At 39.1% G+C, this 27,242-nt stretch overlaps 1 protein-coding gene and 1 non-coding gene across 6 annotated transcripts in view; one reads left to right on the forward strand and one right to left on the reverse strand.

Annotated features, from left to right (window-relative positions):
* The first annotated feature begins 2,999 nt into the window (after positions 1 to 2,999).
* Positions 3,000 to 3,213, forward strand: LOC118817201. The gene has a single exon (XR_005007997.1). It is a non-coding gene; the product is annotated as a small nucleolar RNA U3 (small nucleolar RNA).
* A 3,256-nt stretch (positions 3,214 to 6,469) lies between these two features.
* micu3a (mitochondrial calcium uptake family, member 3a) overlaps positions 6,470 to 27,242 on the reverse strand; it is a 59,730-nt gene continuing 38,957 nt past the window's right edge. For 3 of the 5 annotated variants that reach the window (XM_036583567.1, XM_036583562.1, XM_036583565.1), the window contains 5 exons: positions 24,815 to 24,909; positions 23,291 to 23,462; positions 13,008 to 13,116; positions 10,613 to 10,770; positions 6,470 to 7,071 (listed from right to left, as the gene is read on the reverse strand). In XM_036583567.1, the coding sequence (XP_036439460.1) occupies positions 6,982 to 7,071; positions 10,613 to 10,770; positions 13,008 to 13,116; positions 23,291 to 23,462; positions 24,815 to 24,909 (624 nt within the window). In that variant the 3' untranslated portion in view covers positions 6,470 to 6,981. Of the gene's footprint in view, positions 7,075 to 8,615; positions 8,882 to 10,612; positions 10,771 to 13,007; positions 13,117 to 23,290; positions 23,463 to 24,814; positions 24,910 to 27,242 lie in introns of those variants that run through there. The other 2 variants (XM_036583563.1, XM_036583566.1) reach the window with 2 other exon arrangements.

Consider the following 27,242-nt stretch of genomic DNA (forward strand, 5'->3'; position numbering starts at 1 on the left):
TGTGAATTTCACATCAAGCCATATGTTCGACCAAATTGAAAGGGTTTGTTCTTTGTTTATATGCTGCAAATACTTGCTTGTGAGACATTGTGAGAGTTCAAAAAAAATTTCTATGTTAATGCAGGTTTTAATGATTCACATTGAATCAAATGAAAATGTAGTGTATCTAACCAAATCCAGAGGGAGGCCAAACAACTGTATTGTGATAAAATCATCCTTATTTACTGGATCCACACAAACTCTCAAACAACACATGGAATAAATGATGCGCATGTGCTAAAGTTACTTCCTCTTTCATTTATAGACTTTTTTCTAGCTGCTGTGAGGTTTAAGTGAGGCTTACATCACTTGAAGCTCATGCACAGTTTATGAATGGTTATTTCCCTCACCTCCCAGAAGATTTACCTCAGTTAGCTAGCTTACCGAAACCTTTCACTCAGCTACTGGCAGATTTACCTCAGTTACAGCTGTAAATTTTACTCCAGCACTGATCAATCAAATGAAATGGTAGTGTATCTAACCAACTCCGGAGGGAGTTCAAACAAATATATTAGGCCGAAACCAGACTCATTGATGGTCTGGATCCACACAAACTCTCAAACAATGAATGGAATAAATGATGGGAACATGCGAATGTTACCTCCCTTACATTCAAAGACTTTTTTTCTAGCAACTGTGAGGTTTGAATGCCTGTTATAAGTAAAACTAAAGTTTTACATCATGTGAAGCTCATGGACAGTTCAGAAACTGAAGTTCAGTTACTGTTTCTCTCAGAGCAACTGCAAATCAACCACTCTGAACATACCTCCTTCATTCTGACTGTGAAAGACAGCGGCACAATCTCTGATCTTGATGTTCTTAAGGTGATATCAAGCTGATTTAGCAACTGCTTCCACATGCCTGCTAAATCTAAGATCAGAGTCCATTAGTACACCAAGGTTATGTACCAGTTCTTTAGATTTTAGGGCTCTCGAATCCAGATAGGCAGCTAGTCTGTGCCTATCTTGCTATTCCCAAATACAATAATCTCTGGATTATCTTTACTCAACTGAAGAAAGTTTGGCCCCATCCGGTTAGTGTGATGTACTCAAGGCAATGAGAAAGTGAGTCAAGGACATCGCTGTTCTTTGGGGAGAGGATCAAGCAGATCTGAGTGTCGTCGATTTAGTTTTGATAAGACGTCTCGTAGTCTTGCAGTTCTTCATCAAAAGGAAGCTTGTGTTGATAAAACAAAAGCAGCTTTGATCTTGATTGGTCATAATGCCGTGACTGCTCCCAGAAAACAAATCAAATGTCATTATCTTTAAAAATGTAGCATGATAATTATTTTATCCTCATTTGATTGTGATGCCTGTGGCTCTGTCCCTGAGGATTACTGCATAACCAGAATGCTGCTGTTTTTATATGAAATCTCATGAATGAATATACATAAAATAATAATTAAAAACAACAACAAAAAAAAACTTATGAAACTACCTTGATGTCCTCATAGCTAGTCACTGCCATGAGCAGGCTCCAGAGCTGGTTTATGAGGAGCCTGGCCTCTTCCTATCTCCCCTGTTATATCAAAAACATGGCTGCAAAACGCTAGAGGATGCCCATGAGCGAGTCCTCAATGAATGGGGTGAATGGAGCTAACCGGCTAAAAACTAAAAGTGAAAATAGTTTCTAATCACTCGCCCAGAACTTTCCTTTAATTATGTAAAGTAGAAGGATGTATTTCACTAAAAAAGCAAAGAAAACTCCCCTGTATGTTTCCTTTTTTCTACAGCAAACGGGTTTTGGGCAGCAGGACGCTAACGTTACTGTTACTGAGTGCTGATTGGTCAGCGAGCGGAGCAGCTCATTGGCTGTTCGGGCTCACAGACGTCCTGAACATGCATGAGGTGGCGTTTTAAACTTCTATAGCTCTTAAAAGTGTAACAGCAGTGTTTAAATGTTTTGTGCTGTTCAGTGTTCAGGAAATGAATGTAGTCTTTTATATTAAAAATGTTTAAGCATTTATAAACTATGATTTTGCTCAAATGCTCCATATCAACCCGTTCATTTTGGACTCGCTCGGGAGCGCCCTCTAGCGTTTGCAAACCCAGAACACATTACAGTGTGGTAAGTTCTCTGCAGGCTGCTCTCTTAAACTGGGGTTAAATCTCAAATGACTCCCTACACCCTATGTAGTGCACTAGATACGTCATGAGAATGTTTTCTACACCCAAGTAGTACCCTAAATGTTAGACAGGGAGTCGTGCAGCTTATGGCTGAAAATAAATAGCTCTTTATTCGACATATAATGCGCTGTTTGGGTGTAAAAAGCCGCTATTCCACAGTGTACACTTTAAAGTGAGTAGGGAACCATTTGAGACACAGCCTCCTTCTGCTCACATGGCGAGCGGACCGTCACCCGGAACTTAGAAGAGAGAACGTGTTTCACACCGAGCAGCTGTGGCTGACGGAACCGGTACGAGCCGCTCGTAGCTGCATCACAAAAATGTCTTTCTAACAGAAATAAAAGGTGATTTTCATGAAAATGTAAATGTCGGTAGATTCACGGTCACCTGGGAGTGAAATAAAGGTGAAAATGTCTCAAACGCAGCGCTTCGAGTCTAACGGCTCTGAAGAGGAGCGGTTGTCGTGGCAACGGGTTATTTATGCAGCTGAGGGATTGTGGGTAAAACAGTTTACAACAAAATAAACTGTTTTTTAATGATAAACATAAGCCGTGAAAACACAAATCTTTAATGTTTCCAGGTTTAATATAGAAAACCGAGTCAAGCCGAGCTACAAACTGCACTTCCACATGTCCGCGCGCGCCGTTGTTTTTCTCACCGCGCGGCGAAAGTAACGTATAAAACGCCGCGATCGAGAGGAAACAGAGAGCGGACTGCGATATAAACGGTGCTCGGGGGTACACACGCGCTCTCAGCGCTGAGGATCAACCGCTCACCATCGGGGTGAACCGCTGTGTGTGGATGGAAGAGCCCTGACTTCAGCGTTGACACGTTAAGACTATACTTTCAGGGATCATTTCTATAGTTTCTGACTTGGAAATTCGATTCGAAAGTGTTACGTCTCTCTAACCACGATGACGAGTTAAGATACTTCTTTCTGAGCGTGAATCGGATGGAGAATAATGAGTAAAATTGTTTGTTTTCCATCATTGATGAACGTTCCTGCTGTGTTTCACAGTCAGGAGGAAAGAGGTATGATCAGAGCGGTTAGATGTCTGTTGAACTTGGTTAATGATAGAATGTGCTTAATGTTAAGACAGTTAGACGTAGTAGTATTTTGTACCATTCCACATGGAAAAGTCATTCAGTTACAAATTTATTATTAAAGAAGTAAGAACATAATTATTAATGAACTAAATAATGTTATAGAAAGTTAACAACAGGTTATTTTATGTAATTGCACATGTATGTTAATGTCAGTTTTGCGTCATGTAGTTCGACAAGTTTGTTTTCTACACAAGAACTTACCTGTAGTTTAGTGACAAAGTTGCACTGAAAAATAAGTGGGTAGTTTTTGTGTAGTTATCATGTTGTTACTATGTAATAATGGGGTGATAACATAGTCATTGCTTTGGGTTTAATGCAACACTTTTAATTAATATCATAACAGTTACATGTTGACATAAGGGGGCGTCTGCTGTTCTGTCACATTACAGTATGATTTATTAAAGCTGAAACTGGTTACAGTGTCACAGCACCTACAACATTAATGCCAGCTAAATGTTAGGAAGGCTGGCAGATACAGTGTAAGTAATGTCTTAATGTGAGTTATCACATATCACATATCACTGTTCTAGTTTGATTACAAATGTAATTACATTCATGTTATTATTCTTGTGTAATTACATGAGAGAGAACAGACTGTTACCACTATTATGGTACACTAGTGTAATTACATGAGGCAAAACTGAAGGTGATACACACGTGTAATTACATAAGGTGAAGTTCTGTAATCCGTCTATAACAGTGACTTAATCATCAGTAGTTACAATGTTGTTGCATATGTTATTCACATGTAACTACACAGTTACTAGAGACACAATATAAAGTGGGACCTATGTATTCTGAGCTGTTTATGGGGACAAATATGGGAAAAGTGATCAAATGTGTTAGGAACGTGCCCTTATCCGTTTGAAAGGCAATCAGATAAGTTCTGTGGTTTTTCATACGTTTTCATATAGAATTCGATGGATTAGATGTGAAGTGGTTTATTGTAGAGACTTGTTTTTTTAACAGTGGTGGCCTTATAGCTTTCTGTAAGGGAGCTTTTAGAGGTGGACGTCTGGTTCCTATCACCACCATTGTGACGTGTTATTTCTCTAGAAAGGACTCTTTCCCACCAAACCACTCTGAATGACTCTGTTTACATCTGAACCATTTAATTATGCAGAAATTTGGAAGAATTTCTGAAATTCCCCAAAATGGCATAAAACATTTAAGACAGCTGTCCTAAATAATTATTGGTAAACTCTATTTTCACATGAAGTGTGATGAGCTCAGTTTATATGCAATAAGAAAACAGGACTATTCGTTCATTTAACTTCATTTTATTCCAGATGAACACAGACTCTTCATGGTCGGCGTTAAGATACACGACGTCTGTTTGACAAATAATGCAGGCAGTGCAAACGTAACAGCTGCTGTTATCCATGAAAAATGGAAGAAAGTGATACATTCTATGATCATAAACACTTCATAAACTGTCATAAACACACAACAAAACACACACACAGTTCTTTGGGTTGTAACAGAGGAATCATGTTCAGTCATAGTGAAACTGGCCTGTAGACAAAGAATCATATGTTTCATCTTTTGGTCTTTGAGAAAATAAAAAGACAGAAAGTCAAATGTGCGCTAAAGATGTAGCTCTGAGCTGCTGAACTGCCAGCCTGTATGAAAAAGAGCTACAGTAGTACAGCTGAGCCAGGCTGCCAGGTTGCTGTGGTATCCCATGTGGTTTCTAGGGTGTTGCTATTGTATCCCAAGTGTTGCTAGGTGGTTGCTATGGTATCCTAGGTGGTTGCTATGGTATCCCATGTGGTCGCTAGGGTGTTGCTAGGTGGTTGCTATTGTATCCCATGTGGTTGCTGGGTGGTTGCTATGGTTGTTGCTATGGTCGTTGCTAGGTGGTTGCTATGTTATCCTATGGTGTTTGCTAGGGTGTTGCTAGGTGGTTGCTCTGGTCCTGGATGCCCACAGGTACATTACAGTACTGAAATATTATACTACACTGGTCAGTAAAACTGCAGCTCTTTTTATAAGGGTGGTACCAGCTCAGAACCACAGATTACCAAAACAGAGCATGGCAAACAAACTTGTTGTGCACTTTCATGAGTGTTTTTTATTAAGACGTCTCTGATTTTTGCTCACATAAATGAGCCAAACAGAAGTAAACAATCAAGTGTAACCTCAAATCCAGCTACTGTTTGTGCATTATTTGCTTGTTATCAACATTTTTTGGACCTCCTTCATTGGAAAGTTTGATCAGGCAGCTAAATACATCGTCTTTCCTTCATGTTAGTGTTAGCTTGGATAGTTCTCTTGTTCTTTTTCACTCTTTTCCCTTCATTTATTTATTGTTCTGCAATGCAGAAATATATATTAGCTTTAGTGTGTGCATATACATTGGCTGAATGTAACAGCAGATAAAAGGCCAAAGTGCAGCATTTTAGTATTGATAACTGTGAAATAGGCTTGACTGAGTTTGCGCACAGCAAAAGAAATAAGAAGAGACGCTTTACGTCCCAAGAAATTAGGAAAGGAGAGATGAGTCTCTTTGCCATTGAACGTTTTAAGCCCAGTTCACGCTCATCTGACAAGATAAGACAGTTATAGTATGTGTTAAAGGCAATTTGAGCAGAGGTTTAGATTTAGGTTTACAGTTTAAGCAGGTCCCAGGTGGTTGCTAGGGTGCTGGTGAACAGTTACTATGGTGTTTTAGGTGGGTGCAGAAGTGTTGATAAGCAGTTGCTATGGTATCGCAGGTGGTTGCTAGGTGGTTGCTAGGGTGTTGCTAGGTGGTTGCTATGGTATCCCAGGGGGTTGCTAGGGTGTTGATAGGTGGCTGCTGGGATATCCCAGGTGGTTGCTAGGACGTTACATGCTTGTTACGGTATCCCTTCAGGGAGGCTTGACACCTGAATGCAGTGTGGCAACCTGCCAGTAAGTCGTGGTTGTGATGTCACAACACATGGAGGTTTGATTGGTCTAACTCATCTACAGGCAGTTGACAAGCATTAAGACAATGTTTTTTTATTATGGACACAAAGATGGTTCTTCGAGGGCTCTTTAGTAAAGACAGTGGTTCTATATAGAACCATGAACACTCAAAAAAACATTTGCATGCTTAAAGGGTTCTTTGCATGGAGAAATGGTTGTATATGGTTCTCTGTAGCACCAAAAAGATTTTTTAGTGTAACAAGCTTGACATCGTAACAGTAGCAGAACCCTTTTTAGGTGCTATATAGAACCAGATGCAACATAGTCTACAATAATCTGAAGAACCATTTAATCATGCAATGGTTCTTTGAGAGGTTCATGGTTCTATATAGAACCGTTGTCTTTCCTACATTGAAGATGGTTTAATCCCTTTATCAAGTGCTATCTAGGTTAAAATGAAGTTGTTCTAGCGGGTTTCAGCGATAATGTTCTTTTAAAGCGCTGTCTGTAACGTTCTAACACTCGATTGTCTCGTCAGATAAATGTGAACTGGGCTTTTGGTTTGTTTTGAAACTGTTCTGTACTGGTACAGATGACTGACCGCTGTTGCATATTGCATTATTAGTGAAACGTACAGTCCAGTCCAGCCCCAGTGGAAGCATTAGGAGAAAGAGGGAAGGCGTCCTGTTTAAAAAGGGAAAGTCATGCAAGGCTTTGCTACATGCAGAGTTGAGGCTGGACTGAAAAGAGGCAGCTGCCTCTCTTTGTATTTAGCAGACCTCTGAAGACAGCGGCGATGATGACGATGACGATGATGTTAGTCCATCTTGCGGAACTGCCTCCAGAGCTGGTGGACGTGTTGCCCTGCCTCTGAGCGCATGCAGGTGAGGAAGGACCCACTGTTCACCTGGTGCACGAGAGAAAAAGAGCAAATGAACAGAAGTTATTACTGGGACCGCTTTGCTAGCGAGTTAGCATTTGGAGTAGTTTGGCAAAATTTTCTTGACTTACTGTAAATGTAGCTGATCCACCAAGACATGTTTGGTGCTTCATTAGCTACAACGCTAATGTAGCTAACAAGTAATGGAAGCATATTAGCATTAGCATGGCGCTAACTGACGCTAAACCATCACAGACTCGCCCAAACCTGGGTGGAGTGGTCCAGTAATCTCTTATAGATTGATTATGTGGTTTCTGATGCTGTATGATAAGCAAGTATATGATATTTTAGGAATGCAGTCAGCGCTGTGCTAATTGGTGGAGTAAAAGCTTCTATTACTTCTCAGCTACATTGGCCTCGTAGCTCCAGTGCAAAACAAAAGAAGAAAACACCAAAGGGGTCTTGTTGACAACATTTGGTAAGCAAACAAAAAACAATTCAAAATCATCATTTTAAGAAAAAAAAAGTTCATGATATTAAGTCACTTTTGAAAATAAGTCATTATTTTGTGATACTGATTGAACATCTTGGGAAAACAAGTGATTATTTTGAAACAAAAAATGTCAAAAATGTTGCACAAATTATTTTGAGATACAACTTAAGTAGTTTTTTTTAATACATTGATATTTTGCGAAAATAATTCATTATTTTGACATACAAATTGCACATTTTGAGAACATAAGTCATTATTTCAAGATAGTAAGTCAGTACTTTGACAAAATAATGTTAAAATGTTGAGAAAGTAAGCAAGTTTCAAGATATTAAGATAACATTCTAAAAAGTCCCTATTTTGATATTCAAAGTCAATATTCGGAGAATAGGTCATTATTCTGAAATACTAAGTCAGTATTTTGAGAAAAGATATGATTTTGAGGTACTAAGCTAATATTTTGAGAAAACAAGTCATTACTTTGAGATACTGTGTTAAAATTTTGAGAAAATAATTTTTTTCAAGATATTAAGATAATATTTGGATAAAATGCCATTATTTTGAGATACTAAGTCAATATTTTGAGAATAGGTCAGTATTTTAAAATACTATGTTGTCATTTTGAGAAAATGTCGTTATTTCAAGACATTAAATTAGTATTTTGAAAAAATAAGTAATTTTTTCAAGATGCTAAATCAAACTTTAAAGAAAATAAGTCATTATTTTGAGATCCTGAGACAAACCTTTGAGAAAATAAGTAATTTTTTCAAGATGCTAAGTCAAACCTTTGAAAAAATAAGTCATTATTTCAAGACATTAAATCATTATACAGAAAAATTGTCATTTTGAGATGCTAAATTAATATTTTGCAAAACATACATCATTATTTCAAGATACTAAGTCAGTATTTTGAAAACAAAGTTACTTTGAGATACAAATAATACAAAGTCATTATTTGGAGATAATTAAGTAATTTTCTCGAGATACTAAGTCAAACTTTTGAGAAAAAAGAAATGATGTCGAAATACCAAGTCAAAATTTTGAAAAAAATACATAATTATTTTGAGATACTACGTAAACATATTTGAGAAAATAAGTGGAGAAAATGTTAAAACTTGTTTCCACTTAGAAAATCAAAAAAACGTCATCTGACCAGGAGCACCCAAACTTTTGATTCTGACTGTACATAAATATGATTTTCTGGTGAAATGTCGCTTTAATGGTTTATTCTGAGTGATCTGGTCCCCCATAGTGAGATGCACACAGATGTGTTTGTACTTATCTTCCTGCCAGCTCCTTCTTCAGACACGACCTGAAGGAAGTGTAACGTTCTACAGCCTTATAGCCCTGCAGCCAGAGAGACGGTGAGCAGCACAGAAGGAAAGAGGGGTAAGAGGGGTGAGGGAGAGAAGGAAGGCATGCAACAGAGTTAGAGAGAGAGAATAAACGAGAGAACAGAGCTCTGAAGTTAGTAGTCGGAGTAACGCCCATATAAGGCAATCTGAGACTAAGCTGTTTTACTCTATGGGAAAGTGAACACTGTTGCTCTCTGTGCTAAACAAGTGTTCCAAAGCTGATACACCACAGGAAGTGATTGCAGCGTATTTCAAAAACACGGTTCATTTTTCCCCGTAGAGAAAACCAGCCTGGTCCCAGATTGCCTTATAAGGGGGTGATGGTGACCACAGCATGACGCACGACTTCAGAGGTCTATAGAGTCAGTACAGTAACACAGGTACTCAGTGCATTAATAAAGAAAGGTAAGCAAAGCCTGTGAGGCATCAGCAATTCATTACAAGGTTAATAATCCATGCACAAATAATTAATAACACATAAGTGTAGTGGCAGTTTAGTTAGATATGAAAAATTAAACAATACCAGTCAAGGAACTAGTTTGTACACACCTGACTGAATGTATGTTATATATATATATATATATATATCATATATATATATATATATATATATGTATACACACACCGATCCTTGTTTCTACGCTCATTGTCCATTTTATCAGCTCCACTTACTATATAGGTGCACTTTGTAGTTCTACAGTTACAGACTGTAGTCCATCTGTTTCTCTGCATACTTTGTTAGCCCCCTTTTACCCTGTTCTTCAGTGGTCAGGACCCCCATGGACCCTCACAGAGCAGGTACTATTTGGGTGGTGGATCATTCTCAGCACTGCAGTAACACTGACGTGGTGGTGGTGTGTTAGTGTGTGTTGTGCTGGTCTGAGTAGATCGGACACAGCAGTGCTGCTGGAGTTTTTAAACACCTCAGTGTCACTGCTGGACTGAGAATAGTCCACCAACCAAAAACATCCAGCTGACAGCGTCCTGTGGGCAGCGTCCTGTGACCACTGATGAAGGACTAGAGGATGACCAACACAAACTGTGCAGCAGCAGATGAGCTATCGTCTCTGACTTTACATTTACAAGGTGGACTGACAAGGTAGGCGTGTCTAATAGAGTGGACAGTGAGTGGCCACAGTGTTTAAAAACTCCAGCAGCACTGCTGTGTCTGATCCACTCGTACCAGCACAACACACACTAACACACCACCACCACATCAGTGTTACTGCAGTGCTGAGAATGATCCACCACCCAAATAGTGCCTGCTCTGTGAGGGTCCATGGGGGCCCTGACCACTGAAGAACAGGGTAACAAAGTATGCAGAGAAACAGATGGACTACAGTCTGCAACTGTAGAACTACAAAGTGCTCCTGTATGGTCAGTGGAGCTGATAAAATGGGCAGAGAGTGTAGAAACAAGGAGGTGGAAGTGTATAAAAATATATGTATGTTCATGTGCAAAAGTTTGGGTCCCCCTGGTCAAATCACTTTTTGTTGACCGAGGGTGCCCAAACTTTTGCACAATTGTTTGCGAGTGTGTCTGTGTAGAGAAATAATCATTATCCACCACTAGATGGCAGCAAAGTTGTAATAACGGCACTAACCTCTTTCATCCCCCACTCCCTCTCTTTCTCTCTCTCTCCCCTCTCTCTCTCTCTCTCTCTCTCTCTGTCTCTCTCTCTCTCTTCTCTCTCTCTCTCTCTCTCTCTCTCTCTCTCTCTCACCCGGGCTCCGCGGTGCAGTCTGTCCTTCATGATGCCGATGAACTCTTTGTAGCTCAGCTGGTCATCGTGGTCCACGTCGAAGATTTTAAAGATGGTATTCACTAGGTGGCGCGTGAGCTTCAGCCCCGTCGCTACGTACACGGCCCTCGCAAACTCATCTGACACACAAACACAAAGATATTATTCAATATAATTAAAACAATAATTTTACTGTTACTTGAGTATTTTTTCAGAAACCATTAAATTCAGCCACAGTCAGTTTTAACAGGTTTTAAAAGTTGCCTTCTTTAAAAATCTTCACAACTTTCTGCAACTGAACCTCTAACATGAGAAAGCAGTTAGCCAACTCGCTAACTAACCTTGGGTAAATAGCAACTGTCTTCTTGTACTACACTCTTAATGATGGTTCTTAAAGGGCTCTTTACTGAAGGCAGGGTTCTATTTACCACCATGAGTTCTAAATAGAACCACTGCCTTCATTAAAGAACGCTTGAAGCACCATCCTTATTAAAGGTGTATATTATCGTTTTAGACTAACAAACAGCTCTTTATTAAACCTGAAGCTAATTTGGCTAATGTCGGATTTAGCAAATGCTGGCTAATGTATGCTAACTTTCCAAAATAATGCTGAAATGGTCAAACCTTGACAGTTAGAACCTCATTTGTGAGGCGAATATGAACTTCAGGGAACTCAAAGTGGTCACTCAAGTAGTCAAATGGCTTTGTTTACTTTTTTATGGGCCATTTTCTTTATGGAAATTAAGGTCAGTTGCACGACGCTAGCATTACTCTTACTTAAAGGGGAATTCTGGCCAAAATCCACAATGTAACCGTCAATAGATCTGCCCTAAACATGCCTAATCGCCTCCTACAGCCGAGCCACAAGTCTCTCGAGTCAGATTTGTTTGCTTTAAAGACTAGGATCGTCCCCTTCTGATGATGTATCTTGAAGGTGGAAGGAATGTTTAAAAAAAACTACAAGTAGACCAGCTGTGAAGATCGGCACACGGTCGCTACTGCTAGGAAGCAGAATATCACGTCTATTAGCCTCTACGTCAATCAGTGGATATGTTTATCGCTGTGGGAAGCAGGAAAGGCATGCTGGGAACTGTAGTGAGAGAACACAGATGGAGGACAACACAACAAAAGATCCAAAATCGTGAATTTGAGGCAGAGGGAAGCAGCGCTGCGCTACAGAATATTACATAGAATGACAATAACATTAGCTAAATGCTATTTTTAGGCCGGAATGCCCTTTTGAGAGGGACTTTTCAGGACCCTTGTGTTTATCATCATGTAAGATTTGAATTTGGGCTGATGTAATAAACAGTTTAGCCGTTTTAAAATGTTTTCTACTTTCATGTTTAAAGCTGGAGGTCTATCAGTATAAAAGTCTAAAACATTTCAGTAAAATTAATATTTTTTGCCTTGTCAGTGGTTTGAAAAGTCACATGACGCGCTTTTGCTCTTTTCTGATTTTTGGGGAATTTTTCTAAATGGGTCATTCTACAGAAACGTCCACTTTTCTGTCTCTCCATAGGAGTCACTGGTGTTACTGATCCTCATTGGTGTTACACATAATAAAGGTAACATCAGAGACTTTTTTTATTGACAAAATGCATTTTACTAAATGGCTGCTACAGAGCATCAAACCACATGTTGTCAATCATGGAATATCCACTAAAATATGTAATTTAATCCATTTGTATTCTATTTATTCACAATTACCTAAGAATAAAGTTGGTCACCCCAGTGACTTCAGCTAAAAGCTTCATATGAAATCATGAGCTAAATGAGAAAATCTCTGATAACTGAAAGACACAGTGGACTCACCATGTGCTTTTCTTCACAGATCCTCAGAAATCAGGTAAAAGGAAAGTGATGTCATCGGTGTGATTTTTATTTCAAAATAAATTTTTTTCTGTTACGCGGTAACACCAGTGACACGACTCCTGGGGACAACTTTCATGATAAATTTTATAATATTTATTTGTCATTTGTTTTCTTTGTCATTTAATTTATATATTTCATAGTCATGCATAGATTATTGTAGTTAAAATTGCAGAAAATGTGTTTTTTTTCTTCAAAATATGGCCTCAGCCTTCACACATGACTGTGGGGACGAGCTCTTCTGTGGTGCTTGGAATTCTAGATTATTGATTTAAAAACCAATATTGCTAAATTGAGGTTCAAGAAGGTGAAATCGTTAAAATAACACTGTTTTATTTTAAAATATAAATAAATTGTAACCCTAACATGATTTTTTAAGTGTAATATATCTATAAACTAGCTAGGGACATGAAAATGGACGTTTCTGTAGAATGACCCAAATACTGAGGCAGAGTAACTTAATGAAACTACAGTTCTATGTGATCTAATACAAAACACGCAAAACCTTGTCCGATGGAGCGGCTGGCGAAGTTGTACATCTGCATGGCGATGGCAAAGTCCTCCAGGTTGTTGAGGAACTGAAAGAAGGACCTGAACTCATCGAACGTGATGCCCTGTGGGAAGACAAAGAGAAGAAAAAACATCGCTCTGAGCACAAAGGGACAGCACAACGAACGCTTTAGGTCAACGCTTTAGACATTAGGTCAAACAAACATCGCTCGGATGGGATGATGCCATATCCTCCCATTCCATAGCCGCTGATGCCATGGAGCGGTTCCATTTAATTCCATGCAAGACCTCGGAGATTCACTGGAGTTGACAGCTGCATTCAGCGCACCCTCCTGCAACTACCAGTGGAAAACTATCAGAGTCCTTCAGCCTCATGTCAACATCAGTCGATCAGCCAAGACACGCTTCCTTCTTTAGTTCTGCACTGGAGCTACGAGGCTAATGTAGCTAATAAGCAATGCAAGCTTATATGGATCGTTCTACTGAGTTCTACTGAATCAAACTGTGATCCCACAGTAAGAAAATGTATTCAGACCTTATTTATAAGGATTATATAGGGAGATTCACTCGAAAGAGGCCCCGAATATTCTGTAATAACTCTCTCTAGGATGAAGCAATCTGAATATATGGAGCATCAAACAAGCTGGGATGGTCCTGCGTCGGAGTGATGAGGTAGGCGCAGGACAGCCGTCACAACGTTTACCCTCCGTTTGCACCTTCCAGGTGCGTACCCCCGTACCCCTTCATGTGTCTGGGAGAAAACGGAAATCACTTCCAGCATCGCATGTAATGCAATCGATTACACATATGTCAAGGTATGTAGGGTATTTTTTTGGTTCAGATTGCTTCATCCTAACGGGAGTTACAGCAGAATATTCGGGGCCTCTTTCGAGTGAATCTCCCTGTATTATGATTTATTTATACATAAGACATTAATTGATATAGTAATACGATGAATATATACAAAATTATAATTTATACGCTGCTTTCTGTTGGGAGTTTTCTGTTCCAAACCCTAACCTTTAAATTTACATTTGTGAAAATAATACTTATTTTTTTGTATTTTTTATACATTTTTAAATCCTTTTTTTCTGTTAAATTGAAGTTAAGATTCAAATTTATCATGAGTTTCATTTTGAAGTAAAATATTTTATTTGAAAAAATACTGTGCCACGTTTTCAACATTGGCAATACAGAAATGCAAGAGTTTTAGTATGTAGGCGGAGTCTTATTTTAGCCACACCCCTGCATTTTAGAGCAGGAAGTGAGGCTGCACCCCTGTCCCTCGTGGCCACATGGTGAGCAGTTAGATCTCATTGATTTGAAGTAAATGTGTCCCAAAGTCTGAAATTCAGTGTGGAACATTGAGAATTGTCACTACCGAAACACATATTTTGTGCAATTTTTTGTGTTTTAGTTCAAAACAATATGATTTTCTGTGTGTACAGCTGTTCAAAGCTGTGTTTGCTGGTCATGTACTGGCTAGCATTTTGTGTTCTGCTAAATGAGCTAAAATTGGCACTACCGAAACAGTCACTACTGAAACAGTCACTACCGAAACAGTCACCACTGAAACATTTGGTAAAGTTTCGGTAAGTGTTATGATTGTTTTGGTAGTGACAAAATGGAACGTTCACTTGTTTATTTTAATAAAATAAACATGAATAAGGTATAAATAGGGGTGAATGATACTTCCAGACATTTTCCGTGATGAGTTGAACGGGAATTCCACCAATTTTTCAGTTGTTAAGATGTAAACAGAGCCATTCAGAGTGGTTTGGTGTGAAATGGTTGATTGTAGAGACTCAGGTTTCTTTACAGTGGTGGTGATAGGAACCAGGGGTCGCCATGACTACAACAGAAATATATAGACATTTTATTTACCATCCAAAACCACCAGTGAACCTACACGAGTCTTCTGAGTTTTTATATGTAACATTGATGATCATAAAATCGTCATAAATCTGAAAAAATTAGTTTTCTTTGGGGACTCTTTTGTCTCGCAACACCCTACATGTACCTCTTCACCATGAATGGATTAAATTAAATGGATTAAAATACATTTCAAGCCAAAACTTTATCCCAAACCTGTCCTAAAACAATGTGTCAGACACCAAGCAGCGTATATCTAACTATTTTGTGTAATAACTTTCTGTGAGGGAGCTTTTAGAGGTGGACGTCTGGTTCCTATCACCACCACTGTGAACAATTCTTCAAGTTTTTCTAGAACAGAGCGTTTTACACCAAACCACCCTGAATGACTTTGATTACATCTCAACCCTTTAATTTTGTAGAATTTTTTGTAAAATCAGTGGACTTCCCCTTTAAGTAATCTCAAGTCTCTCACTGTCCAATATTTGTTAGCTAAATTAGCCTCATAGCCTAGTAGCAACACACCTGCTTCTGCTTTTGTCCATGGCTTGTTAGCTACATTAGCCTCGTAGCTCCAGTGCAGCGCTAAAGGAACCAACTTGGGACACTAAACATGTCCTGGCTGAGTGAAATTATGTAAGTTGTTTGTGATTTTTCATTGAACTACTCCTTTAAGCGAAGCAGCGTTTCGCAGACATAAACAACAAAACTAACAGTGAATAGTGTAACAAAAACGAGATGAGATTGTCACAGAGAGATAGTGGCCTCGCAGTGCTTCAGAATACCACATCAGAAGCAGAGAGACCCATGCTAGCAGCGCGCGGCGCACTCTGTTCTCTGGGTGGATGTGAAGACGCTCTGCTTGGCTGCACGCTGTGACTGACGTGTGCTGTGAGGAAACCGCTGAGCTATTCGAGCCTCATCCAGACTAGTTCTGACACAGCGGGTAGCTCCGCTGAATATGAAAGGTCGAAGACAAGCGCGCTTAGATCATGATCTGATTTAGTAATCTCTCCAAGAGATGACTCATAACACACACATCTGGACAGCAATGACGGCTACGATACATAATGTACACCGTTGTGCCACAGTTTTGAGGCAATGACGACAATTCTTCCATCCAAAGGACGGTTAGCATGTTAGCACTGTAAAATTCTGTGGAGAATAAGCAGCTACCGGAACATGTTTGAGGATGAGCCCCATTGTTAGTAGTAATGACATTCTGTTGATGAAGTATTGACATAAAAGGGTCTAAATACTAAAGTTCATGCAGGTTTTAGTCATTTTGAGACTGTTAATTGTTGAAAGCCTGTGAATTGTTGTTAATTGTTGAAGTGCACCCAAATGACTTTGTATTCTCCGTAACTAAACTATATTCTGTTCTCATTGGACGAGGCCAGCAGGCAGCTAATATGCTAACAGGCTAGTTCAATACTATTGAGGAACAGGCCTCAAATTCAGACCTTTTCAGAAGAGATGTGGTAAACTTGCATATAGAATAAAGAATATGTTACTAAATATATGCCTGCTACCAGCTTCACATGCCCATGTTCAAGTGAATTAGCTAGTATGTTAGCGCAGTAAATTAGCCATTTTACTTTTATGGAAAAAAGCAGCTACTGAAGCATGTTTGAAGATGAACCGCACATTAGGAGTAATGACATTCTGTTGAAATATGGACATAAAAGAGTATAAATACTAAAATTTCATCATTTCATCATTTGATGCTTTTTTTTATTGTAGTTATTTATTTCTTGATGCTAGCATGTTAGCATGGTAAATTTTCTGCTACGCCATTTCTTTCTTGGAGAAAAGCAGCTACTGGAACAAACCTAAACTCAGCTTCAACAGCTAAACAGCTTCAACAAGCTATCTAGGTTTGAAGAAAAACAGGTTGAATTCGTGGTCAGATATGGAAATCACTCCAATCACTCCCATGCAACCAGGCTATCCCCCATGCAACCAGGCTATTGAACAGCCAGTAATCACTGCTCTGCCCAGCCCAACCCTTCCCATTACACGTACGTGCACCCACTGTACTCCCGCACTTTACTTGCATAGCTGGACTTTGAATACCTATCCAAAGACAATACTCTCCCCCTGCGCTTCCACTTAACTTCCTGTACCTTGCACTTTACTAAATACTCTGCCACCTACTGTACCATCTTCTACCTCCACACCTAGTGTGATTATCTGCACATCCACATAGCATTGTAATATCCATTACTATATATAGTATATAGTTGATTACACCCACCCTACATTCCCAGTGCAATATTATATGTCTCGGTGCAATATTATTATTTTTAAGTTATTGTGTAGGATTATATGTATATATTTTAGTTAAATTGGTTTTATCTATTCTTCTATCCTATCTATAGTTTTGTTTATCTATGTGTAAATACTGTTCTTTGCATAATTTGTGGAACTCGCACTCAAGTTTTTCACTCACCTGTGTCCCTGTACTCTTGTGATGTGACAATAAATCTGATTTGATTTGATTTGATTTGAAAAACAGTTGGACAACAATAACAGCAAACATGAGCGCATGAGCATTTTTAAGGGACCTTACTGTCCAAAATGCAAATTTCCAGTTAATTTCTGGGTCAGCACACCCTCACAGCCATATCTGCATGTCAGCATTGTAAATATACAGCAACCAGCCACTTCACTAAAACACCTCCTTGTATCTACACTCACTATCCATTATATCAGCTCTACTGACCTTATAGTTTCACTTTATAGTACCTACTTGTCAATCAAATGCATTAGATGCAACACCTCCTTAGACAGCAGTAACTGCGATGATGACAGCAGTAGCGTTCATCAATAAACTGCCATATTTATTTTTATTTTTGGGAAAAAGCTGCTACTGAAAAGGACTTGAAACCATCTACACTCTTACAAATGATGATGCTTCAAGGACTCTTTAGTAAAGAAAGCGGTTCTATGTAGAGCCATGACCACTTAAAGAACCCTCTGAATGATTAAAGGGTTCTTTGCATCATGAAAGGGCTCTTCAGATTGGTAATGTGTATGAATGTGCTACAGATGGTTCTATATAGAACCTTTATGAAAATGGTTCTATATAGCACCCAAAAGGGTTTATCTATTGTTACAAGCTTGACAACGTAACAATAGAAGAACCCTTTTGGGTGCTATATAGAACCATTTACAGCAAATTCTCCATCAATCTTAAGAACACTTCCATGCAAAGAACCCTTTAATCATGCAAAGGGTTCTTTGCGTGTTCATGGTTCCATATAGAACCATTTTCTCTACTAAAGAACCCTTGAAGCACCATCTTACAACTCATATACACACTTTAAAAATGGTTGAGGATTTTTTTTAGTCGGGGCAACGGTTCTCTTCAGAACTTTGAGTTCTCTATGGGGCCATTTCATGCTTAAATTGTTCTTTGCATGGTGAAGTGGTTCTTCAGATTGATGGAGAATGTCTTGTACATGGTTCTACATAGAGTCTTTTTAAAAATGGTCCTGTATAGTACCAAAAAGGGCTCTTCTGTTGTAACAATTTCAAACTTCAATCTGAAGAATGATTTCACCATGGAAAGAACCATTTAAGCATGAAATCGTTCTATATAGAACTCATGGTTCTAAACAGAACCATGGCCTTTACCAAACAACCCTCAAAGAACCACCTTTTTTTAAGTGTGTAGCCTTTTTTCAGGAACTGTTCCATCATCCAAAGGCCATCTTTTAAGTCCATTTCTGGGCCAGTACATCCTGCTACGCCAGGCTAATTTAGTTAGCATGTTAGCATTGTAAATTTGCTGCTACGCTGTTTTTCTTTTTGGGAAAAATATCGAAACAAGAACCAGCTTTATCACTTCAATACCTCATAATACAGTTTAGAATAGAGAGACTAGCAAGATTATATGAAATCAGTAAGGAGCTGTTTGACTGTAACATAGCCAACTGATCTGATCTGATCGACGTTGCCAGTTTGCTACTTTCTTCAAACCATGTTGTTAAGTGAGCTCAAATCGACTTGCTGATGTGGTTTCTAACACTGTATGATGTACCGTCATAAAACTGGATCGTTTAGCCATACAGTTAGCACAGTGCTAATCGATAGGGCATTTGTTTTCCTTGCTTGTTAGCTACATTAGCCTCTTAGTTCCAGTGCACAACTAAAAAAGCCAACTTTAGACATCAAACAGGTTAGATTTACATTCCAGCTAATGCCGCACACAGAGTAGAAAGCTAGTTGGGAACCAGTTACTATGAAAAGGAGATCTTGCTAACCTCCCTCTGAAGCTTTGTTACTAGCCTTGTTAGCATTTTCAAGCAAATTGTTTGTTTAATGACATCCATTTGTCAGAGGTGTCCACTGAGAGTGTAGCTGCTTACACTACATTCAATTTGTCCTAATTAGGCGATACATTAAATCAGATGTGTTTGCGCTGGGAGACCCGTAGAAGAGTCTTCATTACAACCTGCGATACTAAGACTAGGTATGATTTAGAACCTTCCCCATGGGATCCTGAGCGAAAGACTGAGGGAGGTTCCATTCAATACCACTGTGGGACCTGAAGTCTGTTGCGGGGGGCCTCCCAGAGGCCTCCAAACAAAACCTGATCCCTCCTACATCCAGCATAAAAGTATACAGCAGGAGAGGCCTGTGGCAGGGCACTCCGGCGTAGAGTTACAACTGCCATGCAAATGGAGACTGCAGGACGATCTCCATTCAGGCTCTAGCGCAAGTATTACTGCAGTGAGATGCTACTGGTACCTGTCCTGTCCAAGAACTGGAAGAGTAACATGCTAAATACCCTTGTGTCACTGCATGCATGCACTTCCACTTTTAACCCTTTGTTTAAGTGGTGGTAAAAGCCCTTTTAGAGCAGGATTAGCTTCACCAGAGGAGGTGCGGTAATGTAATCTGCGAGTGATTTGACTGGCCAAATCATACAGGATAAAGGATATATGTAATTTCCCCAGACTACCCCAAATAGCCTGGATCGAAACATCATCACGCAGACATCTGCGCCAGCATTATGCAACAGGCACCACATTGTGCTATCTAGACTAGCATCAGGCTAGTAAAGTGGGTGTCTTACCTAATGCCACCCAATAAGTAATAATAACTTTCCAAATATTTCATTTATATTCTGCTCCCAATTTGGTCATCACCAAAAATGTTATAGATTTCCGTAGTTTTGTCCTGAACTTGAGGATGAAAGAATTGGGTCAAATTAAGCTCCAGTTATCTGTTAGCTTTGTCAAAAAAGAACAAAAACGAAGGTGCTGTTTTCTGTTACCCGGTTTTCTTATTACATTACTGTGATGTTGATTGGAGCAGCACTTCTGTTAACGTGGGAGCTTCGAGTTCAGCAAATTATAGAAGGTATATTCGTTCTAGAATTATTACTGAGCAGATGTAAAAATTACTGATGCTGCAGATTAAAATCTCATCAGTGATCACTCAAATTACACCCCCTGCTCAGGTAAAACTAATCCAGCTCCAATAGGGCTTTAGTAATGTTTGGCCTGTAATGTATGTGCAGACACATGCTGTTCTTCTGGCCAGTGGTCGACACTGAGAAAAGAGCTGCTAAAAACTGCTGAGTGAAGATTTTGTTGAGATTTTTATGGATATTATATTCCATGCCATGAAGGACCTGCAGTTGCTCCATATTATCCAGCAGAGGAGCAGCATTTAAACCTGAAAGTGTACCGATATTATGTTAATCCATGCTATGATGTGTTTGTGATCGCCCCATGTTACCCAGCCGAGGAACATGTGAGATAAGAAAATGACAAAAATGAAGGATGAAAGGGTAGAACGGTTCGGCATGTCGTTGGGCACAAACCTCAGGTCTCTTTCCAAGCATGAAACAGAAACAGAAAGCATTCACTGTAAGCTACAATGCATAACATGTTTCTTGTATGTAAGTGTAGGTTTTTTATATCATATATTATCACTGCTGGAACAAAATCTCAAAAATGGTAACTTTACAGGAGAAGGCAAAAACATTCTTTACTCCCCCAAATTTATTCGTGTCCAATTTTCATCTGCTACATGATGTTACCAAGTTGGGAGGTTGAAGAATCGCATGTGCTTCCTCTGAGAAACCCGAAGCTCTACCTCATCTTTTCAATCTTCTGCTAACACAGTGTCTTTGGACAGCTCAACACGCTTGGAGGAGAACACTAACTGCTAATGCTGGTCAATGCTGCTCAAGTTGGCTAGTATTGCACGGAGTGATGGGTGGAGAAGGACAACCATCCTAACCACCCATAACAGTTACTTTGACAGTTGCTTATACAGTTGCACCACTTGAGTGGCCAACATTTTTTACTTTTAATCTAAGTTAATATAACAAGCCGTTTTTGACCCATTTCTTTTGGCCCTATATAGAGATTACAGAGATACAGGAAGATTCACTCGAAAGAGGCCCTGAATATTCTGTTGTAAGTCCTGTTAGAATGAAGCTATCTGAACCAAAAAAATACCCTACATACCTTGACGTATCGTAATCGATTACATTACATGCGATGCTGGAAGTGATCTCAGTTTTCTGCCAGACACATGAAGGGGTACGGGGGTATGCACCCGGTAGTTGCAAATGGAAGTTAAACGTTGCGCCGGCTGTCCGGTGCCTACCTCATCGCTCCGACGCAGGAGCATCCTGGCTTGTTCAAAGCTCCATATACTGAGGAGCCCATTGCACATTGTTTGGTTCAGATTGCTTCGCCCTAGCAAGAGTTATTACAGAATATTCGAGGCCTCTTTCGAGTGAATCTCCCTGTAGGTTGTCAAATGATGGAGGACGCTAAACTTTTTTGAGATTACACACGTTAAGGTACAATTACTGTTCATTTGCTGAAATTGACATATTTGTAAAAATATATATGAAACATGGCCTGTGCAAAAGTTAAGGCACCCATTATTTTACTGAGTTTTTTCTTCCAATATGTTAAGCATAAATATACATAAATAGAAATTATGCAGACAATACCAGGATTATTTCCTGTAGAGCATGTGTCGTTTGACTGGGGATGATTTTGCATGCGACTGTATGCTAACAAAACCTTAACAAAATGTATATATGTTGTTACTTGTTTATACCTGGAAATGTAAAGGACTGATTTAAAGCAGTTTTATTACTAGTTTTTTCATTCATATACATACACAGTTGACTAGTAACCATGATTAAGCAGTTCTGGAGGTTAAGATGCACATCAACGAAAGTCTTATCAAATTACCCACTAACGCCCTTTCATAAAGAACAGAGGGACTCAGCCAAACATGCCAGTTTGCACCAAAACACGCACTTCCCTGAGAAGAAACCACTAATGTCTGGCTCTCCGCTCACTAGAGTGGCACTTATCTGAGCTGAACATGATACTACAGGGGCAGCGGCCTGTCAATCACCGGCCAGCGTTTCAGAACAGAACAAAGGAAAAGAGTGGAATTAGGGAGCAGAGGTGACAGGAAGAGATGTAAGATTACACTACGGCTTACAAGCTGATGTTACACACAACACACACGCTCTGCTGACGGAGCAGTGGTGCGTTCAGGTGTGAAGAGTGTGTGGAGGTTCAGGGCTGGAGGAGGAGGAAGAACAGAATAGGAAGAGTGTGGAAGAAGGATTCAGCACAGTAAAACTAGGTCAGAATATTGCTGTGATATATTCATCCATATCATCTCACAGCAATAGCTGTTGATAATTACTAGTGCTGTGCAAAAGCCCAACCTTCATTTATTTAATGTCCAGTCAAAACAGCAATTAAGCCCTAATTCTTCGTTGTTCAGGAGACGTTTGTGAGGAGATTATATGTAAGATAATTCACTTGCATAAGGAGTTTCCAAAACTGGAGGCCAAAAAAAATTATTTACAGCCGCAGAGAAAATGGGGCTACTAACAACCACCTGGAAGACCTGCTCAACACCAAAACTGCCCCCATCAGATAAACAGCACTTAAAGCTTTCATCTCTGAGAGAGAGGAGAAAATCAAGCTGCTTCAGATCTGAAAACATCCACAGGTGTTTCTGTCCATCCTTCCACTGTGAGAAGACGACTCAGCGCTGTGGGTCTGAAAGGATGTGTAGCTGTCAAGAAGAACCTCACTGAGAAAAGGAGACGGACACATCAAACAAAGAAGCTGAACAATGGACTGACCACCCCAGAGTCCAGACCTCAACACCACTGAATGGGTTTGATTACTTCAGAAAATGATCAACCAGCTTCTAAGACTGAACTTTGGAGGTGTGTCTGCAGATTTACTTGAGAAACTAGAAAGTGAGTCTCCTGAAAAAAAATGGAAGCTGTGGATGGCTAGACTTCTTCCCCCTCCCTGTCTACCCTAACAGACACACAGTGCCACCAGAGGTACAGAAGAAGTATCAATTATTTGTGAAAAAAGGTAATAAATGTACCTTTTCGTCAGGTATGCTCTGGCGCACATTATCCAAGTAGCTACGGATGTCCTCCACGTTGGTGTAGCGCAGGAGGATCCGGGCAAAGTCTTCTTCGCTGATGGTGGTCATGCCTTTAGAGTAAGTCAGAAATTCTATCTCCAACACCTCGGTCTGGAGGTTATCCATAAACCTGAGAGAGAGGAAGAGAGAGAAGACACAAGTTCCTTTCATAAGCTAAATTTATCATCACACACATGCACACATTTCTAAAGCTTGGAATGACTTGTCCTTTTGTTGTTTTATACAAAAAATTAACCTGCACTATATGGCCCAAATTATGTGAACAGCTGACCATCACACCTATATGAGCTCGCTGGACATCCCATTCCAAAACCATGAGCATCAATATAGACTTGCCCCTCTTTGTGACTACAACAGCCTCCACTCTTCTGGGAAGAGTTCCACAAGATTGTGGAGTGTGTTTGTGGGAATTTGTGCCCATTCAGTCAAAAGAGCATTTCTGAGGTCAGGCACTGATGTTGGACGAAAAGGCCTGGCTCGCAATTCATCCCAAAGGTGTTCAGTGGGGCTGAGGTCAGGGCTCTGTGCAGGCCACTGGAGTTCCTCCTCATCAAACTCGTCAAACCACGTCTTTATGGAGCTCGCTTTGTGCACAGGGGCTCAGTCAGGCTGGAAATAATCCCTTACTGGAACTAAGGGGCCCAAACCCTGAAAAACAGCCCCAGCTCATTATCCCTCCTCCACCAAACTTTACAGTTGGCACTATGCATTCTGGTAGGTAGCGTTCTCCTGGCATCTTCCAAACCCAGATTCATCTATCAGACTGCTAGATAGTAAACTTGATTGAACATTGAGAACATTTCTGCTGCTCCAGAGTCCAGTGTCAACATACTTTACACCATTCCAGTCGACACTTGGCATTGAGCATAGTGATCTTGTGGGCAGCTGCTCAGCTATGGAAACCTATTTCAAGAAGCACATACTTTTCAAGTCCACATACTTTTGGCCATATAGCGCACAATAAAAAACATATTTTAACAATTTATACTCAACACTAAACATATGTTAGATGTTTTGTTCAAGCATTTTGATTACAAGAATAAAGATAAATATTGTATTACACTTTTTTTTTGTTTCCTACTGACACACTTGTTGATTAATAGGACATTAGAAAAATTTCATACATGTATCTGTTGCTTGTAATTTTTTGTCTGTTTTTGCCAACAGCATGTCAAAATTTTGACTTATGGTGTAGAAATAATGACGTCTAGACTTAATATGTCAAAAAATGTATGTCAGAATTTTGTCTTACTAACTTGAAAGTTGAGATAAAATGTAATTATTTTGAGATAATGAGTCAAATTGTGGACATATTGCTGCCAGAAAGAGAAAACAAAACAAAATTATCTATTTTTTTCCTCTACTTACAGAGAATGGCTTTCATAGGTTTCATATCACTGAAAACATTGATTTCAAATTTTTGAACAGTAGTATATACGGTAAGAATAATGTGCCAGGCACCTGTAGAAGTCGTCAAAAGTTAACTCCGCCTTCCCCTTCTTCCCGAAGAAGTGCACCAGCAGCGTCGTGTCGATCGTCATGCCGTCATCTGTGCGCTGTGATTGGTCAGACAGGGCGAAGGGGGCGGGAGACAAGACACAAAGCAAAGCAGTGACTGACAAAACCACAGTTAAGCATAATAAAGCTGTGAATCAAAGGCCGCAGAGCCGTCCACGGTGCCAGCCAGGGCTGCTTCAATCAGCGCATCGCTTTGTTCAGCTCTACTGAGCTGATATCTTAACAAAAATCGGGTTTGAGCAGCTCCTGCAGCAGATAGACCGATCTTTATACCAGCAACGTTGGATGAAAACAGCATTGAGAGTCAGTCCAACGTGTGTGAACAGGTAGGGCCCGACCGATGTAATCATTTTTTGTCTGATACCGATTTTAAAGAGCAAAAAACTGACAGTATCAGCCAATATATATATAAAATTTCATATGGTCAAACATGAAAAATAGCTTTAGTTACTAATATGACTATCAACTGTCAAATTTTGTAAACTCAACAATAAACAATAAAAACCTGAAGTCTTAACACAATCTATTAAAAAACATGGACACTGATGATGATGAACTTACAAAGAAGACTAGAAATACACACAGTTGTGTGCAAAAGTTTGGGCACCCCTGCACATTTAATACATAATTACAGTTTATCTGCTGAATTTAACATAACGGAAAAAAAAAAAAATGATATGTGGCCTGTGCAAAAGTTACAGCAAATTTTTTATTTTGTTATATTTTTCGCAACATGTTAAACTCAGCAAATAAACTAAAATAAGCATAAAATAAAAAAATATAAGAAATTATGCAATAAAATTAGCAGACAAATGGCTTATTTAAGCATGTTCTTTTTAGAGAATGTGTAACTTATTTTCACTTAGAAAATCAACAAAACATGTCCTTTGTCTCTAAGTGCCCAAACCTTTGCATACGACTGAAGCAATAAAAAGTCATTATCTGTGCTTTATTGGCAGGACTTTCATCGATATTAATAATACTGTAGAGCCTTAATATCGGCAGATTTTATTTTTCAAACGGTATATCGGTCGGACCCTAGTATAAAGATCGATGGGCCAGTGCGGCCCATACAAAGACAGACAGACCACCATAGTGCAACAAAATGCCAACAGATAACAGACAAATGCACACACAGACATGCCTCAAGTAAAATCTGGAAGGACGAACACAGAGACGACAAGCCAAGAAAGGCACATCAAGGTGTAACAGGCCATGCATTTCCAAGCCGACAGAACAAACGCAGCGCTTTATAGATTCCATCTTTTTCCTCCTGCAGACAGAATCTTCCTCTTTTGTGTCTAATTCTTTCTTTCTCCTTCCTCTCTCCTTCTTTTGTGTCTGTATGCTTATCTCTCTCGCTCACTGTAATTATGAAGATCAGCTACTTTCTATCCAGATCTTTCTAACAAGATCTCATTTCGGTACAGCAACAATGGTTTATTTATTTTTTATTTTTGTGTGTTTTAAATATTTTTGAGAATTATGCAAACTTAAGAAGTATGTTAGAGCTAGTATACTTTTATTATGCTATTTAAATGTAATTACATCATTAATTGCATAGCTATATAATAAATTACATTTACATTCAAGAGAAATTTACACATATTGTGGCCTTTTTCTGCACATTTTAGTGCGCAATTTCTGTTTAACATCTATCTATACATAAATATTTAATTTCTAAACTGCAAAAATATATGCAGCTTTTAAACTTACAAATGTGAGTTAACTTGACATTTTGGGTTAATTGAACTTGTAATATTAACAGATGTAAAACACAAATTATTTTTGTGTTAAATTAATATTATAAGTTCAAAGAAACTCAGAATTTCAAGCTAACCCAGTTAGCCACTTTGTTGAGCTTAAAAGCTGAATAATTTTTTAAGGTTTAACATACTGGAAATAATTTAAAAAACATAAAATATAAAATGTCTCATTTTTGCACAAGCTATGTTTTAGGTATTATTTTAAATGATTATTTTTAAAGTTGAATTCAGAATATAAACAGTATTTGTGCATAAAATGTGCACTTCCAAGCCGACAGAACAGACGCAGCGCTTTATAGACTCCATCTTTTTCCTCCTGCAGACAGAATCTTCCTCTTTTGTGTCTAATTCTTTCTTTCTCCTTCCTCTCTCCTTCTTTTGTGTCTGTATGCTTATCTCTCTCGCTCACTGTAATTATGAAGATCAGCTACTTTCTATCCAGATCTTTCTAACAAGATCTCATTTTGGTACAGCAACAATGGTTTATTTATTTTTTATTTTTGTGTGTTTTAAATATTTTTGAGAATTGTGCAAACTTAAGAAGTATGTTAGAGCTAGTATACTTTTATTATGCTATTGTGTCATTTGGCACCAAAACATTTTGC

Source organism: Colossoma macropomum, unplaced genomic scaffold (assembly GCF_904425465.1).
Source record: "Colossoma macropomum unplaced genomic scaffold, Colossoma_macropomum, whole genome shotgun sequence".
NCBI lineage: Eukaryota > Metazoa > Chordata > Actinopteri > Characiformes > Serrasalmidae > Colossoma > Colossoma macropomum.